The following is a 20,481-nucleotide window of genomic DNA, read 5'->3' as shown; positions in this document are numbered from 1 at the left end:
GCTTGATCGAACCGATGAGTCTCGCTTGCCGGTGTCATCCAACACATCCGCCTTGAGCACCTGACGGTATGGACTTTTCAGCTGAGTAGCCCGACCAGAGCTCAACATCCTTGGACGAGGCCAGTCGCGAGAAATTGCATTCACCCTTCAGCTGCCTCCTCGGTCTTCGCCCGCAGCAGCCTCGCGACCAGCACCACCAGGGGTCTCCGGGACGGATCCTACGGATGGACACCTGTCATTCGCGGCCGTGAGAGCAACCGTATAAGTTGAAGCAGACTTCGTCTCCTCGACCAACGTCATCAAAGGCACAGAATTCAGCGGGCATGAGTTTCAACGGGGGCACAGGCACGGGCCTTCTTCAGCTTCGAGGTCCAGACCCGACGCATCCAAAGTAGACGAGAAAGGCGGCTCCGCCCTTAGACGGCCAGAACCAATCAATCCATCTCGAAGCGTTACTCCTCTCTGAGTGACAAGTCTTGTCTGACTCTGCAAGGACCCTTTGGCATGACGGAGATACGAAGTATGAAAGGTTGGTCTCAAAAATGGGCTGCCAGAAGGCCAGTCTACAGCGCATCTGGTTTCCGAGGGCGGTGTTCTCACTCTGCGCATCAGCACGTCTCTGCGCGGTGGCTGTCATTGTCTACGAGTGCTAATTTCACCCTGACAGGGCTGCCAGATTTCCTGCGCTGCGAGGTCTATCACGGTGTCCCATACAAAAAACACAATCAATGACCAGTCTACACGTCACCTGTCGTGTTGATCAGTCAGCGAGTGCATCCCCTGTCTACCTTTCTTCGGACAGGTTGTTCAGCTCGTCCACAGGTGACAGAGTGAGGCCACCTTACAAGTCACAATGGACATACCGCACATCACAGGTGACCAACTCTGCATACAGGCTACACGCGTAGGGTGCCCTGCGCAACTTGGTTATACTACACCTCAAACATTCTTTTTGTCTTGGTCCCGCGTTTCATCGTTGACAGGTCGATATCGAATATCTATTCGATATCGACAAGATTGATGCGAGAGTATGGTTGGGCGCAAGTAATGTAGACCCGGGAAATACGCACACATGCGATCCGAGAGCATATGCGTCGTCGTACCGACAAGAGGCGTAGGTCTGGTTCTGTGAGGCTTTTTCCCTTTTGCCCGTTCGCTATTCTGCACGGTGGGCACACGAGGAAAGGTGTAAATAGTATCAATTCTGAAGCGCTGAATGCATTGCTGTACTCTCGCGGCGATCCCCGCTTCAATTGAACAAAATTTATTCAGCTCCTCTGAGGTCTTTGTGATTAATTCGTTAGTTAATTAACTTGCGGGCGCTGGCGGATGTGGTGGTTTATTCGGTGCTGTCAGCACGTCCGTTCGCCGAGATTTAAAAATTATATTCGGTTCTCGCTCGAAAACCCGGCGACATAATGCGTGGCCGCCACCAGGATCAGCATCAGCGTCGAATTCAGCAGCCAATACCCATAGAATATCCTGACGATAAGAAATCACCTTTTTCTATCTGGCTCTCATGAAACAAACGCACAAGCACACGAATTTGCTGCAGTGCCCTGAGTAGAAAAAGTATAATGCCTAGAATTCCATATACTCCACCGACGCATTGACACCGTACAGTAGATACATTAACAACAACCTCATTGAACATCGTACGAAGATGTAACGAGGGAAGACAGACTGCCCCTTCACTGCCCCCTACCCGCTACCAAGGTATGCAGCGATCCTATTATCGAATGATCGCCGAGATATCATCATCATTGAACCCCCCCCCCCCCCACCCTCCCGCCCCCCAAGTCCGATCCTTCTTGTATACTTGCTGTCCTTGAGAGAATTTGGTGACTCAATCTCAAGACAGAGTCTCACGCTTCTCATCGTGCCCGGCTGCGGCGGCGTACCTCGCCTTCCTCGCCTTGGCTATTCTCTTCTCAAGCAAGATGCCAGCACCAGCAACGGCACAACTCACGGCTTCCAAAACCATGACTGTGGCCATGAGCCCCACGCCGACCTGGCTCTCCTTGCACAGCCTCTTGAAACCCGCGGGGACAGGCACGCCGGCGGAGAGGTACACGGGGATCTGGAGAGCCTTGGCGTTGGAGGTGAAACTTGCCGCACCGTCCGAGAACTTGCAGGTCCACGAGTGCAGAGATTCTCTAGAGTGATGTGCCGAAGGGTCTGTCAGGGTGGTGGAGAAAGGAATGGCGAACAGGCACAGAACCAATCCAGCGAGCGACGACGCCAGGAAGACAAAGTTGTACATCAACGTACGTGAATAAGGCTGCCATCGAACGTATCAGTTTGGATGCGCGTATGTGCAGCTCATGTCTAGTCAATCGCGGACACCGAGGTCAAAAAGCTCGACACTCGCAGGGTATGGGTGTGAGAATGGACATGGGTATATACGTACCGTCGGAATGAGAGAGAATACCACATATCCCAGATTCACCGTGATCACGATGGCCGCAGGGATGAGGACTGCCAACGTAGGTCTGACGTCGACATTCGCCGGCCACAGCTGGGGCAGGTGGTATGGTTTGCCCACGCCGGCCGTCTCGTTGTACCGGTCCAAGACGTGTCCTGCGCAGCCGAGCGCGGCGGTGGCGCTCGCTATCACGAGCACCGCCAGTCCCAGACGGGACCACTGCAGCACCTGTGCCTTGGCCAGGTACGCCGACTCTTGGATCGAGCTCGCCGAGTTGCGCGAGTGTAGAGACGACGTCAAGAGCGGCGACGCGTTGGTCATGAACGCCGTCGTCTCGTACGGCGTGGGAGGCTCGAGGTGTTTCGTCGTGCTCGAGCCCGAGCCCGAGCCGGGACGACGGTCGGAAGAGGCTGAGCCGGAGCGGGAGCTGGACACTGTCGCCATTGATCTGCTGCGCAATGTGAAGCTCAACAACAAAAATCCACGAAAGAGACTGTGGTGGTCGGTAGGGGCTTCCCGTGTTTTCGTCTTAGAAGGATAAAGAGATGAGTGTCGAGTGCTTGACACAGTGCGGCGAACCAGGCCGGAGTGAACAATAGCAAAATCAACAAGCAATAGGTAACAATCCCCAACAAGTCCAAGGTACGACGAGGTACAATTCAAACCAGAAGTGCAGAGTATACGCGTTAGGAGAAGAAATCAGGAAACCATTGATCAGACAGACAAACAACCACCACAAGACCATGGCCCTGGGTATAATATCATCTCTCACCGATATTGCAGCTTACCTCGTTGGCCAATGTGCCCATTTAGGCGCGCCTAACAGTGAGAGAAGCGCTCAGGTCAGTCGAAGGACTGGGAGCCGGCGCTGGGAGTGCGTTTCAAGTCGAGCACATTGCGAATCATGATAGGTACAGGATTCTTTTTGTAGGATTTTGCTGGCGCTTAAACGACAGACGAGAGAAGTCTTCCATGATTGCACAGAGCAGAGGATCGAAAGGGAAGGATGGAGATGCCAGCGGCTAGGGAGGCCGTCGCTTGGCATCATCCCGGCATTTTATTGGGGCGATTGCTATGAGCAGCCTGGCCACTCTCCAGCTGCCTATTTTTGGGTCGTGGAGTCGTTCATCCCTCTCCCTAGTGCCCTAACACACCGCTGCTGCAGGAAGGAAAAGAACGAACAACATATCCCAGCCCTCCTCGGTGCAGCAGACTGCAGCAAAGTGTCGCTGTCGCAGTGCGATCAGCGCCTCGGTTCGTCGAATCGACCTGCCCATCCAGGGCTAGCACCAGCCAACACCTCCGTCGTGGCCGCTTTGCCATTGGGCTTCCCACAGATCGCCTCCCGGTCGATCCCTACCACCTGCCATTGGCCCATCTTGCCTGTTTGCCTGTTTGCCGGAAGCCAGATCCCGAACCCGCCAACGGTTTCCGTAACATTCTCCGGGCACAAATGATACTCTCATGCGACTCGATGCAGCGGACTAAACTCATTTTCCTCGGGTCCGGCATATGATAATGAAACTTCAGTCGAAAAACAACCTGTATGTGTCTTCAAGGAGTTGTCCTGGTGCTGCAGCTACCCCGGCTGCCTATGCTCGAATCGGTTACGCCAGCAACCGATAGAGGATCCTTCTGTCCCGCATCAGTCCCTAAGTAACTCGACCGTTGCCATACTTGGTGTTGAAGTGTGTTAGATAGCCGTCGATGGGCACCCTGTCCCCGCCCTTGACAAGCCCGTGACCTGGGTATTATGCACGACATACTGCGTTGTTGGTGAATCAACTTGTTCATGCATTCCGAAAGAGGTATTTCCCGGTGCAGTTTTAGGAAACTGAGGCCTGTCGATTTTGCTAGCATCAGCCTTGTCCGCAGTATTGGAGCGTATGTTGAGACTTTTGGCAATGGCGGGGTGCGTTAGTTCGTTGTATGTTTTCCGGGCCCGCATCGTTCGTGCCAACGTCTTCAAATCTTTCAAGTCTGATCAAATATCGATGCGACCTTCTCCAGGGCGTGGACCTCCTCCTCATCGACTCGCTTTGCAAATAACAGGCTAGAGTTCTCGGCTGGATTGATACCGTTACGCTCCAGATGTGATCGCGTTCGTTGCTCGATATAACCACGTCTCTCTTCTTTGATCTCCTCTTTTGCGCTGGCCCGTGACGCGTTGCACTCCAAAGATTTGAGGGCGTTTAGTTTCGGTCTGAGGTCGTCGAGCAACGATCGGAGGGCCGGTAACTGCGAAACTGCGAATTTGGTGTTGGTGGTCAACAATTGTTTGTCGGGGTTTCCAGCCAGGTTCAATGCTTGAGCGGCGGGACTCTGCGTTAGGAAAGACATGGTGTTGGCTTCTTGCTGCACACCACCGATAAGCGCTCGCAGTTGTTTCAGCATTGCCTGATTCTGACTATGTTCCCGATGCAGGTTTTGGGACAATGCCCTGGAAGCCGCCAATTTGCGCCGAAGGAGTTGTATATCTTCGACCGTCGGGGAAGTTTCAGGGAGAGGATAGGTAATATTCTGCGATGTCAGTCCAGAGGCCATTCGCTGTGGATCAATTCCCCTTACTTGATAATGGCTCAGGCGCACCCAGTTGACAAGCTCAGCAGGCACCGACAAAATGTTTCTCAGGACATAAATCTCAAACTTGTCGAAATTCTTGTCCACGGTGGAATTGAGCAGAGTCTCCAGCTTGTGGAGGCCCTCTTCGATCTCTTGCTTCGCTTCTGGAAACTCGTTCTCTTCTGTGCCATCTGCGCCCGTTGCTGTTGTTGCCTTGAAACCCAACTTTTCCGGTGGAGTTGACAGCAGTCCAGTCTCCAAGCTTCCGACGCCTTGATAGACGAAGTTGTTTACCGAATTGATGATGTCGTCGATGAGTGACTATCCGTCGTCAGTCTTGCCGGTCTTGCCCGTCTTCCGGTGGTTGGAGAGCGTGCTTACCAGCGGTGTATACTGTAGATGTTCCGTCAGCAGCGAAGTAGCTGCTTGCGATGAGTCTGCCATGGGCTGCAATGTCGTTAGTCATAACCCCAGACATCAAGACTGCAGCAAGGAGGCCATCAACTCACAGTGCATGGACAGCACAACACTCAGCACGCGTCCCTCGGTGCCAAGCGTGTTGTGGTTCCCAGAACGGACTAGCTGCACGCTAGCGGTCTTTAGAAAACAATCCTGAGTAATGACACCTTTTCACCGCCTTCAACCGCCGCCACCTTTGGTCATCTCCTTATTCCTTCGTCAAAAGACCTTCGCATTACAATTCACTGCCGTCTTGATCTTCAAGATGGGAGGGCCTGGCTCTGGGGGTTACAAGAACAAACCCGGAGACACCGAGACCCATTCGGCATGGGACATTATTCCTCAAGATCCCACTGGGACCCAGGTACATGTCATTCACCCCGATCCCTCTCTGTGTAGCATCTCACTGACAGCCGCTCCAGAAGCTCGCGCAGGTACGATGCAAGTACTGCGGCAGGGAGATGGCCCAGCACACCTCGCGCCAGCGCGTCCACCTCCTCGGCTGCCAGGGCTACCTCGATGCGATGAAAGAACAAGGAATCGAAACCAGCATCACCCGTCAAGCAGCGGATCCGGCGGCTTTCTTCCGAACTACTGATTGGAGTCAAAAGGCTACGGAATCAAAGGCACCAAAGGTCTTGAAGATGCAGGAACACTCTACAGCGGTGCGCATCCAGGCATTGGCTCTGGCGGAGGCCAGTATCGCCTCGGAAAGAATCCAGGAAATCACAGGCATGGACCCCAAGGTATTAGCAGGCCTCAGAAGGCTTGCCCGTGAACGTGGCTATGACCCGTCCGTGTCTATGCAACTCAAGGAGGAATATGTGCTTGACCCGCCTAACAATTCTCGTCCTCGCGGCCGTCCCAAGAAGAGGAAGGCAGATGAGACAGATGTTGACCCTGCTCTGACCGACATGGCAGACCCTTCTCAGGCCACCCCAACCTTCACGCCGAGTCGACAGACAAGCAACCTTCCTCCTGGCCAGTGGGATTTCATGACTGCCACGCCCACCGGCTACACCATGACTTAGGAACCCGATGTCATTGCACAGAATCGGAGGGGAGTTCGATCAGCGGCGAAGAGAGCTAAGACCTCTCAAGCCGACAGCTGGTCAGGCTCACGAATTTACGAGGAGCAGAGGGAAGTCAGTGCGAGTGCGGTGCAAACTGTTGCGCAACTCTGACTCGAAGACTGTTGATGTTGTCGTTTAATGACGTGTGGTCGCAAGGAGTTCAGGACAGTGTCGATGTTGGCACCGGGGTTGGCGAGAATTGCGATTGTTTGTTCCATTCTCACTGTTAAAGAGGATACGAGAGTCTGAGAGACGACCCCAGTCTGTTATGTAATCGAGATTGCATGTTCACGACACCGAACAGACACAGCAGATATGTTTACGCGTGTAAAGAGTCTGGTAGCAGGTTGTAACAGTCTAGCAGATAGCTAGCCAACATACGGATATTTCCAAATCAATTTCAGCACCCCCTTCCTCCAAGCCATCCCTACTTGGGCTCGTAATGTCCGCTTCCAGTGTGCTCCGTAGTGCTCGGCAGGATGCTTCAGACCTCCTCCATTTGAACCCCCATCACTCTCGGTAGAGGTATTCCCGAGTGCCCATTTTCCATTTTCGTCGACTCTTCCAGTGGCTGCATGCTAGCCTGATCAAGATTTGGGAGGTGTGAAACCCGGGAGCTCTCACACCCGGGGCGCGAATCCAGGCCGGTGACGAAGCTAGGTTCCCGGCCCTGCGCCCATCACCGGTCCCTGGTCCAGCAAGAGACAAGCTTTCGAAGCGACCATCAGGATCGAGTGAAGCCGAAGTTGCAAGATGGGCCAGATCGCCTCTAGCGCTGGCTGGGGAAGAGCAGGACGCGGCGTGTCTGGCTAGCCTCGCCTCACAGCCTGACCGGCCCAGGCCAAGCTTCCTATTTGGGTAGGCGCCGGCCGTTGGAAACAGGAGATGCTTCAGATTCTTCTCCTCCAAACACGACTCAAAACGTCCCAGCGCTTCGAATCCTGCTGTCGCCTCTCACTCTGCGACGCCCATCGCCGTCTACTATTCATGGCGTTTGGCGCGCTGCCCGCCGCTCAACTGTGGCTTTGACACTGCGCATCCTGTGGTTCTGTTAGATCCCCGGCCTGTCGCCTCTTCACCAGGAACCCCTACCTGAGACGCATCTCTGACAATGTCTTCAACCTGCCAAGGGGTTCAATCAACCGGGCTACGAGACTTGGTGAGTACCATATCCGTAAAGTCCCAGATCCATAATCTTAGATGCTGGACACGAACATTGGCATAGCCCGCTTTTTCTGGCCTACATATGTCTCGTGTTTTTTCTTGTTGTTCTTCTCTCTACCTCATTCAATCATTATTCCTTTGAGGCCCCGTGTACTAGTACCGGCCCCTTTCACTCTTTCTGCAGCTTGACGCATTGCAGCTCGTTTTCAGTTCGTGCTTGCGCCGGTCGCTCATTGTCGCATCTCTACACACACTCTCCCACATACACCAAGTCAACCGACAACATCATTTATCAACGATAATCGACAATGTCTCTCAAGAGTCTCCTTTTCTCAACATTGCTGGCGACTGGCGCCGTCGCAACCTATGGTGGAGGTTACCAGGGACAATCAACTTGGGGCCTTTCTAGCGGTGCCGCTCCTTCGTGCCCGGCAGGTTGCCAACCAATTACTCCACCGGCCGGAGGCGGCGGCGAGCTCATCGTGCAGGTGGTTTCCGTCGCCGATGCAAACGGCTCGCTGAAGTACTTCCCCAACAACATCGAAGCTCCTGTTGGCTCCATAGTGCAATTCCAGTTCCACCCCAAGGTATGTCAACAGAAGACGCATGGTTGGCTCATGAGACTGACATATTCCAGAACCACACCGTCACAGAATCAAGCTTCGCTGAGCCTTGCAAGCCTATCGCCAGCAACCTGACATCCGTGATGCGCCCTGGACTGAGGTCTGGGTTCGTCCCAGTCAAGGGCAACGAGACATTCACGCCGGTTTTCAACGTACTGGTCAACGATACCAAGCCCATCTGGATCTTCTGCGGCCAGACCAACCACTGTCAAAAGGGCATGGCCATGGTGATCAACCAGAACAGCAGCGGCCCCAACACGATTGAGAAATACATTGAGAACGCCGCGAAATTACCCCTGACACCCACTCCTAACGCAACTGTATCCACGAGCAGTGTCGTCGCCGCGCCACCGCCACCACCTGCGACTGAGTCGGCCAACACAGTCACGTTCGGCGCCACGCCACCTGAGGTTACTGCTCCGGCTCCTCCCCCGCCAGCAACAACAGCAGCCGCGGAGACCATCGCGACACCTCCATCTAGCAGTGTACCAGCCGCCCCAGCGGTGTTCACCGGTGCCGCCGTGCGGGCTAGAGAAGCATCAGCTGGCTTGGTTGTCCTAGGTGCCTTGGTTGCTGTGTGGTAATGGAGTTTGGACTGGTTGGAATATTGAGTCCTGCGTGACTTTGAAAAACTTTCCCCGAGTCATCCAAGAGGGTGACTGGTGACTTTGAAAAGAAGGCAAAGATTCCCTCGTTAGACTTTTTTTTGTGAGGTTGAGTCGCCGATCTGAATCCGGAGTCTGGGGAAGGGGAGAAGGGATTGTGTTGAAGATGTCGGCCACAGCATGGTTGTGTTCGTGGTCCTCAGACTCTTGAGATGTGCCGGGGTGTGCGCAAGATACTTTTTTTGAGATGTGGTGTTTTTCTTTTTGTATTCTGACCTCTTATTCAGGTATTTTTTGATATCCCCCCAAATGCGGCGCGCAGTATTATATGCAGCAACACGTGTAAAAGGATTCAGAGATGATATGCAGTATCAAATGAAACAAAGACTCCTACCTACCTACCTACCTACCTACCTACCTGCATGGCTAGGTATGATTGAATGGAATTTATTTGGGATCGGACGTCGTCTCGCACACCGTATACATTTGCTGAAGTACTTACTGTTAACGGTGTCTCCAACCAAACTGCATTGTCAATGGCGATTGACACACCGACGAGTCTTTACACTCCGTAGTAGACGGGGTTCTTGCCTCCAGTTGGCTCACAAATGTCCAGGTCCCGTGGAACTGATGAAAGGGAGCTGAAAGGAGGATAACATGGCAACATTGGGTCATCGTCGTCCACCCCCTGGGTGTTCCACCGGCACCGAGGAGGAACGCTGGGATGTATATTCTGCAACGAAAGACCGTGTGAAGTAGTTTATTAGTAAATACCAGTCAGTGAGTATATCAAAATGTTTTTCTAAATTCGACGACGCCGCCACCGCATTTCCACCACCACCACCACCACAACCGTAAACCTCCTAGATGAAAGAACCTATTCGTTTCGACTTTCTCTTCTCTCTCTCTCTCTCTCTCATCGAAACCGTGTGTTCCGGCACGCTTGCCCTACTCCTTGGTAGTGTCGTCTCCAGTACCGGCCAAACGTCGGGGTCCGGAATAGAACACTTGACCAGGGTGGCCGATGACGAGAGCATACGCGGCGGCGATGACCATTCTAAGAAGATACCCGGTAAGACGAGGCGTCAGCAAAGCTAGAACTCGAAAGTGGAAACGGGGTTCCGGGGAAGTGTATTCGAAGAGGGAGAGAAGGCAAATGAAAAAAAAAGAGTTGGTCGAAAAAAAGCAAGTGGTGAGTACCTGTAACAAAGAAATCGAGTCGGGGGTTTGAGATCACACACGTTCATAGGTAGGTAGGTAGGTAGGTCGACAGGTATGATGACAAAGAACAACACTGGAGATGGAGAAAAGAAGGCAAAGACTTACGCAGCCTCGAGAGCAATGAACAGAGTCTGATCTCTCAACGCGCCGCTGTGGCGAGTATACCCCTCGTTCAACTCGTAGACCCGGTAGCAGCATCGAATCAAGATCAACAGCGTCGCGAGGGCCAGGAACGACACAAACACCTTGAACTTGAGCGGGAGATGCGCCGACCTCCACACCTCCCGGCTCCGGACAAAGTAGTCGACGGTCATGGCGACGAAGGCGACCAGCGTCGCGACCTGGAACGCGAGACCGGCGAGGGCAATGTTGACGCCCGCGCTCGACGATCCGTCCGAGGTCGACGACATGGCGCCCCCGATGGCCTGGAGGATCAAGCTGACAATGTCGCACGGGATGAAAATGTAGTAGAATAGCCGGGGGTCGAAGCGTGAATGTTTGGGAGAGATGTATGTTACACTGAGGTAGGGCATGTGTCAGTAGTATATCAGGAAGACACACACACACACACACACAGACAGACAGAGAGGGATGGAGGGAGGGACGGAGATGTGTAGGGCATAGGCTCACATTTGGGATAACATCACATATATAGCAGCTGAGAAGAAGACGGGTCCAATGGTGATGAGAACTGTGGTGATAACAACACGTTAGCATAGAAAAAGGAAAAACGTAAAACGTAATCTGACCATAAAGGAATGGGACCTCTTTGAGAGCATGACTATAGGAGTCCAACATACCAATCTGCATGATGAAGCCACCATGATTCCATGGGTTTTTGTACATTAGGATCCGACCGACGTAGCCCAGGATCTCGTCGATGCATCCCAAGAGCATGGCACTCATGTACCCCCAGGTCTTGTAGCGCCAGCCCAGGGCAATCTGAACGAATCCACAGACGCCGTAGAGGGCAATGAGCGAGATGCTCAACGGTAAAGAGGGACGGTAGCCATAAATGCTCAACTCGACGGGACACACTGAGATTGTGCAGTTGGCGTTCGACCCTCCGCCGAGGTACGTCGTGCCGTTGAAGACAAACACAGGCTCATTGGAAGACATGTCGGCGGCGGTGGTTTTTTGTTTGTTCTCTCTCGATCCTGTATCGAGAATTCCAAACGGTCGGTTAGAAGAGTTGCACGAGCAGCCGGAAGCTACCTAGGTACGTAATGGTGAAACTGAACGGTAATGGTGTCTCCGTCAAGCGGGAATGACCTTTGGAAATTGCTGCGGCGATAGGCACTTTATCGTTCGTAGAAAGATGTTGTGTCGCGGTGGTACTTGAGCAGAGCGAGCGCCACACAGAGAGAGAGAGAGAGAGAGAGAGAGGATATATTCCTAAGCCCAGCGTGCAACACCCGGAAGATATACATTGTGTGCCCATCGTATATCAAGTGATACCACCTCGCAAGGCCAAGGCAGCAACAATTTTCTCGTAATTCCAAGAACAGTTACTCCGTGTGAACTTCTCTGCTCCCAAGCACAGGCCCAGTGGAGTTCGATATACTTACTACACTCGGAGCGGTCTGGGACTGCGATTGACGAGAGATCCAAGGAATGTCCACACCGACCCTCCGATCATAGACAAGCGTAGCCAAACAACGATGCCTACTCTCGAGTCCGTACGGCCGTTGACGTGTCTAAGCCTCGCCATCCCTGGAGACAGACGGGAACAAGACACTGGGCAATCCAATGGCCCTTGCCCGCAGTAGCCTGAAAAGCACCTGATACGAGCACTCGAACTCTTAGTGTTGCTTTGTCTGGAAAGTAAAAGCCATGCTGCGGCTGGTTGAACGGCGTCTTCCCTGGTGGAAATGCGAATACGATTTGAGGAAACCGACAAGGGGGGGACAGAAATTTTACAAGCAACCACGACAAAAGGATACACGCAGTTGACATGCGGAGAGAGTCCGTACAAGCAATCACAGCGACAGGATATGGCCGCGGATGGTCGAGAAGTTCGAGACGACAAATCTTTGGCTTGGATGTCAGGAAGAACTTTCCTCCGCAACCGGAGCTGTCGACATAATCGGCCGCAAGCACCAACGACAACCGGCGTATAATCTCTCCGCCTGGCACTTGGGGCTTGACACGCGTCTCTTGAGCTACAGCCATTCACAATGTACACACTCCGTTATTGGGACCTGTGAAGCGAGGGCGCCAAAAGGACCATCGCTCGTGGATCTTGGCTCTCGCATCCCCGTCTCGCGTCGCAAATATGTCACTGGTCCCGAAGAGCACATGTTTTTATGTTTGGTTGGAAGACGTATCGACTCTGTGGGAGTACAACTTCATACGGTCCAAGACCCTGAGTTCCAGTTGCTCCCATATGCTATAGCTCATCATGACCATTCGATCTCGCATTCCTCGGATCCCAAGGCGCTCGATCCCCATGCAAGATCTGCAGCATGAAAGCCTCTATCTGCTGTGCCGTGACATGCTGCGTCTCAGGATACGGAAACACCTGGTCCTTCCACGCACTGTACACTGTGAAAGCAGGGGACTCGCCTCCATCTCCTGACAAATTCAGACCCAGTCCTGGCGCCATGTGGCCGTACTCGTGACTGTCAACAGTCACAAAGTTGACGTAGTCCTTGAACTGCTTCGCGACGGGATGAAGACTTCGACGGAGCGATGCGCGATCTCGATCGTTTGACACGAACATGTACGCGAGGAGTTTGTAGCCCTGTATACAAGACCGCAAGAGAGGTCCTTTTGTCAGTCATTTGCACGAATCGAGTTTCGAGTAGAACACAAAGTGTCATTCGCGAAACAAAAGGAACGACCAGCACAACGTACGATCATGTATGTCCTCTCATTTCGTCTCGTCAACTCTCCGATCAACGGAGTACTGGCCTCGAGCACGAATTTCTCGATATCTGCTCGCTTGGTCGTCGCATCAAGCACGAAAACATCTCGATCACCGACGTCGCTCTTGTAGGCGACGATGGAAGACGTGTCTATACCTTCTTGCTCGGCGAGTTGGTCGTCCTGCGCCACGCCAAAGACGAACCGATCATGAAACGCCCGCGCAACCCTGGCGTACCGTGTCCTCATCACGTTGCCGTCATCGTCGTCCAAGTAAGCCACAAATGTCACACTGTCGATCGAAGTCAAGTCTGTCAGATTGTGGGCGGTCACAGTCGAGATTGGCGGGAGAGCCGCGCGTTTGACAAAGGGGACAATCGAAGGCGCCTTGCGAGGACCCCTGTACCGGATCGAACTCGTCTTGTTCGTGTCTCCTGCGAGGCGGCCGTGGAACAGGCGTATGGCAGGGTAAGAGCGCACGTCGTGTTCGGCGCAGAGGTCAGGCTCGGCGGTGCAGTCAACGCTCACAAGAGGTTGTGTGAGTTCCGATTCTGCCGTCGCCCATTCTTCAGCGAGAGACAGACAAGGCGGTGTCCACGGCTGTTGCAGTTGAGTCGTCAGTACGAAATACCGAGACAGGGAGGGAAAGACAGTCGAAGGCAGCTCGGAACAGGTCACACGGAGGGAGCACAGAAGGAAGATATACCGCGACAAATGCTGCAAGTGCCAGCTCATTGCTGTCGAGAATAGATTGGAATGTAGCCTTCGGTGTATGCCGCCATTGTGCGCTCACGGCGCCGGCGACACCACCACTCAGGAGACAGCACAGAAAGAACAACATGTCGATGGTAGAAGAGCACGGCGGATGGACATGGTGTCACGGAAGGAGCGTCACTTTCTGCCGAAGGTGAGATCAAGCTCGAGTGAGGGAGAGAAAAGAAGAAGCCCTGGCACACTCCTCAGTGCCTACGGTAGTGAAACAGTCCAGGGGCCAGGAGTTGCCTCAAGGTAGAACTGTGCTAGATGTTTTGACGAGGCGTGTCAGGAGACTTGCTGACATGATGATCTGAACTTCTTATTCTCGATGCTCTTTTGATCTGCAGTGATTGCCACTGCAAGTCAGAGTGAAGCCGAGAGAGAAGAAAAGAAGAAATGAAGCCATTCGGATTCAGCTTAAGCTTCGGCTTCAGCTTCAGCCTCGCCGTGGCCACGTTTGCGGATCAACTCAAACTCAGCCTCGCGCATCCTCCAGAGCCAGACCAACAACATCTTCAGCTCGATTGCACACACCCTGCATACAAAATCCACTTTCTCTCCCGAGATCCTATAGTCGTATACATTGAGAACTTTCTCACTCCTTTCGAACGCGACCATCTTCTCAAGACAAGGTATGCCACCATATGCTCCCCCGTCCCAATTCCATCCGCCATCCGTGCACGGCCCCTAGAATCCCTTGCCTGATCCCAGAACAATCTACTCAAAACTCTGACATGACCTTCTCATCATCCATCTCTAGCGGCTCGTCCTTCATAAACTCCCAAACCGCCGACCAAGACGGCACCGAGACACTCCGAAGCACACGACGCTCCAAGTCCGCCACGGTCACCCGCGATGCCGTTACAAGGTGCATAGAAGAGCGCGCCTTGATCTTCCAGGGGTTCGACACTCCGCCGTCACACCTCGAACCACTCCAACTTGTGCGCTACCACGTCAATGAGACCTACGACCTGCACACCGACTGGTTCACGTCGCCGGCCCAAGCCACGACGGCGCACGGTGGGAACCGTCTGACAAGCTTCTTCGCGTACGTGACAGCGAGTGCCGACATTTCGGGCGGCGGCACGAACTTCCCGCTTCTCGATCCGCCCGCGGACGAGCGCTGGTGTGAGTACATAGACTGCGACGTGCCGCTCGAGGACGGCGTGACATTTCTCCCGGTCCCAGGCAACGCTGTTTTTTGGGTGAACCTGGTTGGTGGAAAGGGTGACCCGAGAAACATCCACTCTGGGGTTGTGGTGACATCTGGGGAGAAGGTTGGCTTGAACATATGGACTAGGGAGGGTCCGTTGAGTCCCAGGTTCAGAGGCGAGGATGTTGACGACGACGAGGGATATTGACAAACGGGATGGGGGTGTAGATGTACGGAGGCTAGTTTCTGGACACGATGAGCTCGGACGTTGGCGATATCGTATGTTTTGACCGTGCCGACGGACCAACTGCTTCCATTACTTTGTCCTTTTTGCTCTTTTCAGAAAATTGGTTCGCGATCGATGTCCGCATTGCTGTATGGTGGCGCTTTTGCCTTGCTCTGGATGACGATCTGCGACTGGAGGAGGCGCTCTCAATGTGCCTTTTGAACGACCAAGGAAGCGTCGTCATCGGCAGAAAGGAAGCCATTGATGTCTCCCTCAAATCATGTGCGTGGCAGATACCCTGGGGGCGGGCCATGATCCTCCGCGTGAGCCTCTTCAACTCCGTTCCTGTTGTCATCGTTGCCGGCGGATGTCGTTCCTGATACTCGTAGCTGACCAGGCATATTGGGCACGCTCTTGCTTCGGCCGTGAAAGGCCATGACAATATCGTCTTTATCCTCTTCAACGTCGACCCTTCTCTGACTCGGTCTCTGTCTCTTTTTCATCCGGACCCTCTCTCTGGCGAATTTCAACTCGTCGAGCGCAAGTTTAGCCCCATGGTCATCTTCTCTGAGTTCACCCCGGGCAGCCCCCTCCGTAGCGACGGTGACTCTGACCTCGGCATGAGCAATCAACTCGTCCAGCTCCTCCTCTTCGGCGTTCAACTTTCTTAGTCTCTGACACTCCTCCTCCCACCAGAAAAGCATTCCTACCAAGTCTTTCTGTCTCGGAATGTTCAGCAGGGCCAATTGATGTGGAAACCTGGGCCCAATCTTATGGGTATCCACGATCCCGTCGTCACCCAGGATCGAACACTTTTTCAAGGCTCTATGTACTTTTCTGCTCACACTTTCGCTGTCAACCACGCCCGCGACGTAGAAGCTCCGCTCATCCAGAGCATACGGATCGGGGCTCGCGATTTGGTGCATATAGCACATGTCGCGGCGGTATGAGATCAGGTTGGCCGTCCGCACCGGAGACTCATCGGCGAAGAAATTCGGAACCGCCGCGTGAGCAAATCGTGTGAACGAAAAACCCAAAGAGCCATTACGTTTGCGGTACATTTTAAGTCTATGTGTTAGATTGCTCCGATTAAGAATGAGGGCCTGAAGCCTGAAGGGAAGCCACGCCAAACACGAAGACCGTACAACGAGGGACTTGGTACTTATCCCCAATGACCCGTAGAACGCACGTTAACAAAGGGAACGTTAGACCATCCGCAGATGCCGACGAGGAGCGCGCCACCGAGATCTCGCGGGATCATGCAATTCTGCATTGTAAAGGTACCGCATGTGGCTAGTGTTTCAGCATACGTAAGATCTGATCAACGAGGCAAACGGCAGGGCCATCGATCACGTTGGCGCAAGGATAATAATCATTGGTTGAGGTCTTGACGGCGAAGGGCGATGGCCGGCACCAGTACTTTCCAAAGGCTGCTTACCCGGAGTCTTACTGGTAGAAGACCTGGCGCAGTGGTTTATGGAACAGGACATGGCTGATCAGCAATCAGGACTGAACTCGAAGTATTTTACGGACATTGTGCATGTAGAGAAAAAGTCCCACGTCGGGATAAGGTCGATATCTCGGCGCACACAGGGATCTCTTCTCTTCCCTTTCCCGATGTATGCTAGGAAACTATGTGAACCCAACGTCGTCCATTCTCAACTTACTGATTCTCTTTGAGCATTGTATCTTCTTGATTAAATACACCACCGATATGAATATACCACGAATATGGATATGAAAAACCGTCGTTTGAAACAACCGCATAATCAGAAAAGTGATGGCAAACCGTAATGCAGCGAGTCTTGTCGGGCCTTGTGAAACACCGTGTGTCCAAGAACCCTCTATGTCGAAAGATGTCGAGGCAAACGTGGTTCCTCGTCTTGATATGGCTCATTGGCTGCTTCACGAGCCAGATCGTTGATCCACCTTTGGTTCGGTTTCAGTGTGTTGCCGCCAGACAAGGACGACGCAAGATACATCCAGCTCAGGGCATTCCCGACCGTATGCACTTCATCGCTGACATGGGTCCTGGCATACTCGCTCATGGTGTCGTAGAGGTCGCCATCCATGACGAGGTCGTACAGGTGTTTGGCTACAGCCTCGTGATCGCCTCTTTCCACCAGGAAACCACTCTTGCCATGTTCGACCTGGAGAGGAATGCCCCCTGCAAGCGTTGCGATTATAGGTTTGCCCTGGAAGTGTTGTCAGCGTGTTAATAATCTAGCCATCAGGTCAAATTGTTCCTCACCTTATGAAGAGCTTCCGAAACCTTGACCTCAAAGCCCTCTCTTGTCGAAAGCTGCAGAGCCACGGTACATAGTGACATGACCGCATTTAGTATCTGGTCGCTGGGCCCGAGGCGAAGGACGATAATATCATCCGCCAGGTCAGGATGATTTTTATGGATATCGTCCATTGTCTGATCATAAATCAAACTTCCGTCGGGATCGTCGACGGAACCATGACCACAGAGTACCAATTGGTGGACATTTCTCTTTGGTTCGTCGGCCATCAATTCGCGAAACCTGGCATAGCTCTGGATGACATCGGGGATGCCCTTTGACGGGTCGAATCGAGCAATTTGGGTGAAGTAGCCACGGTTTGGATACTGCAATTGAGGAAGTCCCTGGGCTTGACAAGTCTGTCGGAGAATATGCATATAGTATGATTCATCCCAGCTGTCCATGTCTTTGTTCAAGCCATCAAGCCTAACGGGAGACTGGTTAGCAGGTGCTTTGCCTTCGATGGAGTATTTCTCACCAGTCTGTGGTAGCCGGGAGCCAACCCAATGTTTCCAACCTCACGTCAGGAGGCACAAATGATCGCACTGGATGACTCAGAAAGACATCGGCTTGCTTGATACTCGACCACATGGTCTGCCAGACCATTTGGGCAGCACTTCCATCCTCCAAGACCAGGTCATCTCGAACTTCAATATGACATCGAAAGATGATCGGACGATCAGGAGCCTCTCTTTTGGCTATGGGGATCAATTCTGGCATCTGGGGATCGTCGATGATGATGACATCGGCGCCGCCTTGAGCAGGGGCTTTCAGAGGCCCTCCCTCGTCTGAAAGCCAGAAACGTTCGGCGTTGTCTTTGATCCATTCTTTGATCTTACCCATTGACTCATCGGAGGTGCGGACATCTGGGGGAACGGCCCCCTGCAAGATGTTATGGTTGGTCTTCGTGATGCGGAAGACGTCCGGTCTCGGTTTAGGCACGAACCTGGTCAGGATTAGTATGAGGTTGACATTGGCTCAGGTTCAAGGAACCAGGTTGTGCTGACCATTCAACATTCACACCTTGCTGAGTAAGGAATCTGACCAAAGCATGACGCATCAGGGCGACTCCCCCCCCTTGCGGAGTAGCACTGAAGAAGGCAATCCGGAGGTTTTTGTCTTTGACTGCTTTGATGTGCTTTTGTACGGCTCTCCAGGTTGGTGGCCGAACCGACTTCTCGTAATCATTGAGCGTGGCTAGCTGGATCATGCCACCCAGATCCACTTCCACTTGATTCTGGTAGTTGATGGACAGACGGGGCTGTTTCGTGGGTCCAAAGTACCTATACAAAAAGGTCAGAGATGAGGTCGGAAGACGAAGCAGCTATACGTACGATAAGCATTTTCTCGCGTTAGAGTCTGCCAACTCGTCAACGTTGATTCGCCCTTGATTCCGTACGCGTTTCCCAGGCAGGAGCTCAGCAGATGGCAGAACAATGGGAACGATATCCAGCTCTGCCCACAGCCTGGAACATAGATTGGGCGCCTTGTGATGAAGTTCAGGAGTGATACCAGCACCGAGTAGCTTGCAGAGATGGTCTTTCCTGTACTGTTTTAGTTCTGTAATGATGTGATCAACGGCCCAGTCTGCTCCGTCCTCATTCTCTGGTTTGTCTTCCAGCGAGATGCGATGGATGGCAAAGTCGACACTGTATGTACCATCATGAATGGCTATGCCAACTTTGAGTGTCGTGCTGTTCTCTTCTTGGACGGCAATGCCAGCCCAAAATTCCTGATCACCGTGGAGGTTAGTTGCAACAGCTTGATTGGGACAGGCTTTAACATGGTACGCTGTTTCTTCCGCAATGATGCCAATAACGCTGCAAGAGACTCACATACACTTAAGCTTGTTCCAATATCGACGCCATCCGGTTGGTCATGCAGTTTGGGCTGCGCGAAGCTGAAAGATCGTTTCCGATGATATTCAGGAACTTGGCCGACAAAATCATGTTGTACTTGAATGCTGTGTCTCCGATGTCCCAATGGCATTGGGATTTCACCTGATGGGTCGCCCATTTTGTCGATAGGATAATGGTGCTGTGTCAGTACAGTGGAGGGAACAAAATTGTTAATGGCAGTCTTGAGGGAGGAAGTAGTATTTGAGTTGGATCGAGCTCGTCAAGGATGGAAGAAGTACCGCTAAAGCAGGGCAAGGAGTGTCTGTGGCAGTGCGATTCTCGTTTAATCACTTGATCTGATATTGCTTTCCCGAGCGAAGCAGGCTGCAGGAGATGGGTGAAGTGACGCTACATCACCAGGCGAAGGACTAGCCTAGTGGCCTGGTCAGGCACTGACCTCACATGGCACGGATGTAATGATCGACACGTCCTCGGCTCGGAAAGTGTCTTTGCTATGACCTCTGTATGGATACTGCGTCGCCGTGACGTTACGAGGACGAGGACGAGGACGAGGCGAAAGGCAGGGGTCTCGACGTCTCGACGTCAAATGCCCCCACCATGGATCCGAGACTTCCATCTTTGTAGGCGCTGGAGGCTGGAGGCTGGAGGCAGCGTATCCTTGATAACACAATGTCCCTCTGCAAATCATCAGCACCTTTCGTACGAAGGCAGCGAAAAGAGAAACATCACCTGATGGCTGCTGAGACGGTGCAGAGCACTATACGCAAACGGGAAAAGCCAGGGGTATGTCGAGGAACGCGGGAGGCTTTACCGGCGAGTCCAAAGATCTTTGACCATGGGGATGGGAATTGATCAGCTAAGCCTCGTGCGTTGTCTGGAAGTCAGCTAGTCGACGTGTTTCATGGTGATTCCCAGCCTAATGTTGAAGGAATCATCGATGGCAGGGACAGAAGGTGATCAGATGTAGTGGTGGCATGAGAGTTGAAATTGCCGCACCGCGCTCTGACAGCTGAGAATCCTAGGGAAACTGGATCATCTTGCGGTGAATTGAATATTCAGGCCCATATGGTTTTCAAGGCCACCGAGTCTTGGATCGCTCTCCAGATTGCTACCTAAAAGGCTGTGAAGGTTTTTTGCGTGACGACCTCGCGGAAGCGGAACATCATGTATCTGTCTACAGTGCAGAGTATGTCCAGTCTCACCGC

The 20,481-nt window shown here is 52.9% G+C and overlaps 9 protein-coding genes across 9 annotated transcripts; 3 read left to right on the top strand and 6 right to left on the bottom strand.

Moving 5' to 3' along the window:
• Positions 1–1,852: 1,852 nt before the first annotated feature.
• Positions 1,853–2,869, bottom strand: PV08_03093 (uncharacterized protein; the record flags this gene model as incomplete). The annotated part of the gene is made up of 2 exons (XM_016377450.1): positions 1,853–2,281; positions 2,411–2,869. The coding sequence occupies 2 exons, from the start codon at positions 2,867–2,869 to the stop codon at positions 1,853–1,855; spliced, it is 888 nt and encodes a 295-aa protein (XP_016239020.1).
• A 1,530-nt stretch (positions 2,870–4,399) lies between these two features.
• Positions 4,400–5,431, bottom strand: PV08_03092 (uncharacterized protein; the record flags this gene model as incomplete). Its single annotated transcript, XM_016377449.1, has 3 exons — positions 4,400–4,945; positions 4,994–5,308; positions 5,369–5,431. The coding sequence occupies 3 exons, from the start codon at positions 5,429–5,431 to the stop codon at positions 4,400–4,402; spliced, it is 924 nt and encodes a 307-aa protein (XP_016239019.1).
• A 280-nt stretch (positions 5,432–5,711) lies between these two features.
• Positions 5,712–6,477, top strand: PV08_03091 (uncharacterized protein; the record flags this gene model as incomplete). The annotated part of the gene is made up of 2 exons (XM_016377448.1): positions 5,712–5,810; positions 5,869–6,477. 2 exons carry the CDS (start codon positions 5,712–5,714, stop codon positions 6,475–6,477), a joined length of 708 nt encoding a protein of 235 aa, XP_016239018.1.
• A 1,514-nt stretch (positions 6,478–7,991) lies between these two features.
• On the top strand, positions 7,992–8,890 carry PV08_03090 (uncharacterized protein; the record flags this gene model as incomplete). The annotated part of the gene is made up of 2 exons (XM_016377447.1): positions 7,992–8,270; positions 8,321–8,890. 2 exons carry the CDS (start codon positions 7,992–7,994, stop codon positions 8,888–8,890), a joined length of 849 nt encoding a protein of 282 aa, XP_016239017.1.
• A 969-nt stretch (positions 8,891–9,859) lies between these two features.
• PV08_03089 (uncharacterized protein) lies at positions 9,860–11,251 on the bottom strand (the record flags this gene model as incomplete). The annotated part of the gene is made up of 4 exons (XM_016377446.1): positions 9,860–9,968; positions 10,238–10,651; positions 10,763–10,823; positions 10,933–11,251. 4 exons carry the CDS (start codon positions 11,249–11,251, stop codon positions 9,860–9,862), a joined length of 903 nt encoding a protein of 300 aa, XP_016239016.1.
• Positions 11,252–12,521: 1,270 nt separating this feature from the next.
• PV08_03088 (uncharacterized protein) lies at positions 12,522–13,732 on the bottom strand (the record flags this gene model as incomplete). Its single annotated transcript, XM_016377445.1, has 2 exons — positions 12,522–12,875; positions 12,989–13,732. The coding sequence occupies 2 exons, from the start codon at positions 13,730–13,732 to the stop codon at positions 12,522–12,524; spliced, it is 1,098 nt and encodes a 365-aa protein (XP_016239015.1).
• Positions 13,733–14,149: 417 nt separating this feature from the next.
• Positions 14,150–15,114, top strand: PV08_03087 (uncharacterized protein; the record flags this gene model as incomplete). The annotated part of the gene is made up of 2 exons (XM_016377444.1): positions 14,150–14,385; positions 14,514–15,114. 2 exons carry the CDS (start codon positions 14,150–14,152, stop codon positions 15,112–15,114), a joined length of 837 nt encoding a protein of 278 aa, XP_016239014.1.
• Positions 15,115–15,410: 296 nt separating this feature from the next.
• On the bottom strand, positions 15,411–16,193 carry PV08_03086 (uncharacterized protein; the record flags this gene model as incomplete). The annotated part of the gene is made up of 1 exon (XM_016377443.1): positions 15,411–16,193. The coding sequence occupies one exon, from the start codon at positions 16,191–16,193 to the stop codon at positions 15,411–15,413; it is 783 nt and encodes a 260-aa protein (XP_016239013.1).
• A 783-nt stretch (positions 16,194–16,976) lies between these two features.
• PV08_03085 (uncharacterized protein) lies at positions 16,977–19,433 on the bottom strand (the record flags this gene model as incomplete). The annotated part of the gene is made up of 6 exons (XM_016377442.1): positions 16,977–17,327; positions 17,384–17,843; positions 17,896–18,363; positions 18,425–18,700; positions 18,752–19,149; positions 19,257–19,433. 6 exons carry the CDS (start codon positions 19,431–19,433, stop codon positions 16,977–16,979), a joined length of 2,130 nt encoding a protein of 709 aa, XP_016239012.1.
• Between the last annotated feature and the right edge of the window lie 1,048 nt (positions 19,434–20,481).

The sequence above is a fragment of the Exophiala spinifera genome, assembly GCF_000836115.1.
Source record: "Exophiala spinifera strain CBS 89968 unplaced genomic scaffold supercont1.2, whole genome shotgun sequence".
NCBI classification, from domain to species: domain Eukaryota; kingdom Fungi; phylum Ascomycota; class Eurotiomycetes; order Chaetothyriales; family Herpotrichiellaceae; genus Exophiala; species Exophiala spinifera.
The sequence above is the reverse complement of the archived record's forward strand: the minus strand, read 5'-3'. Positions and strand labels throughout refer to the sequence as shown.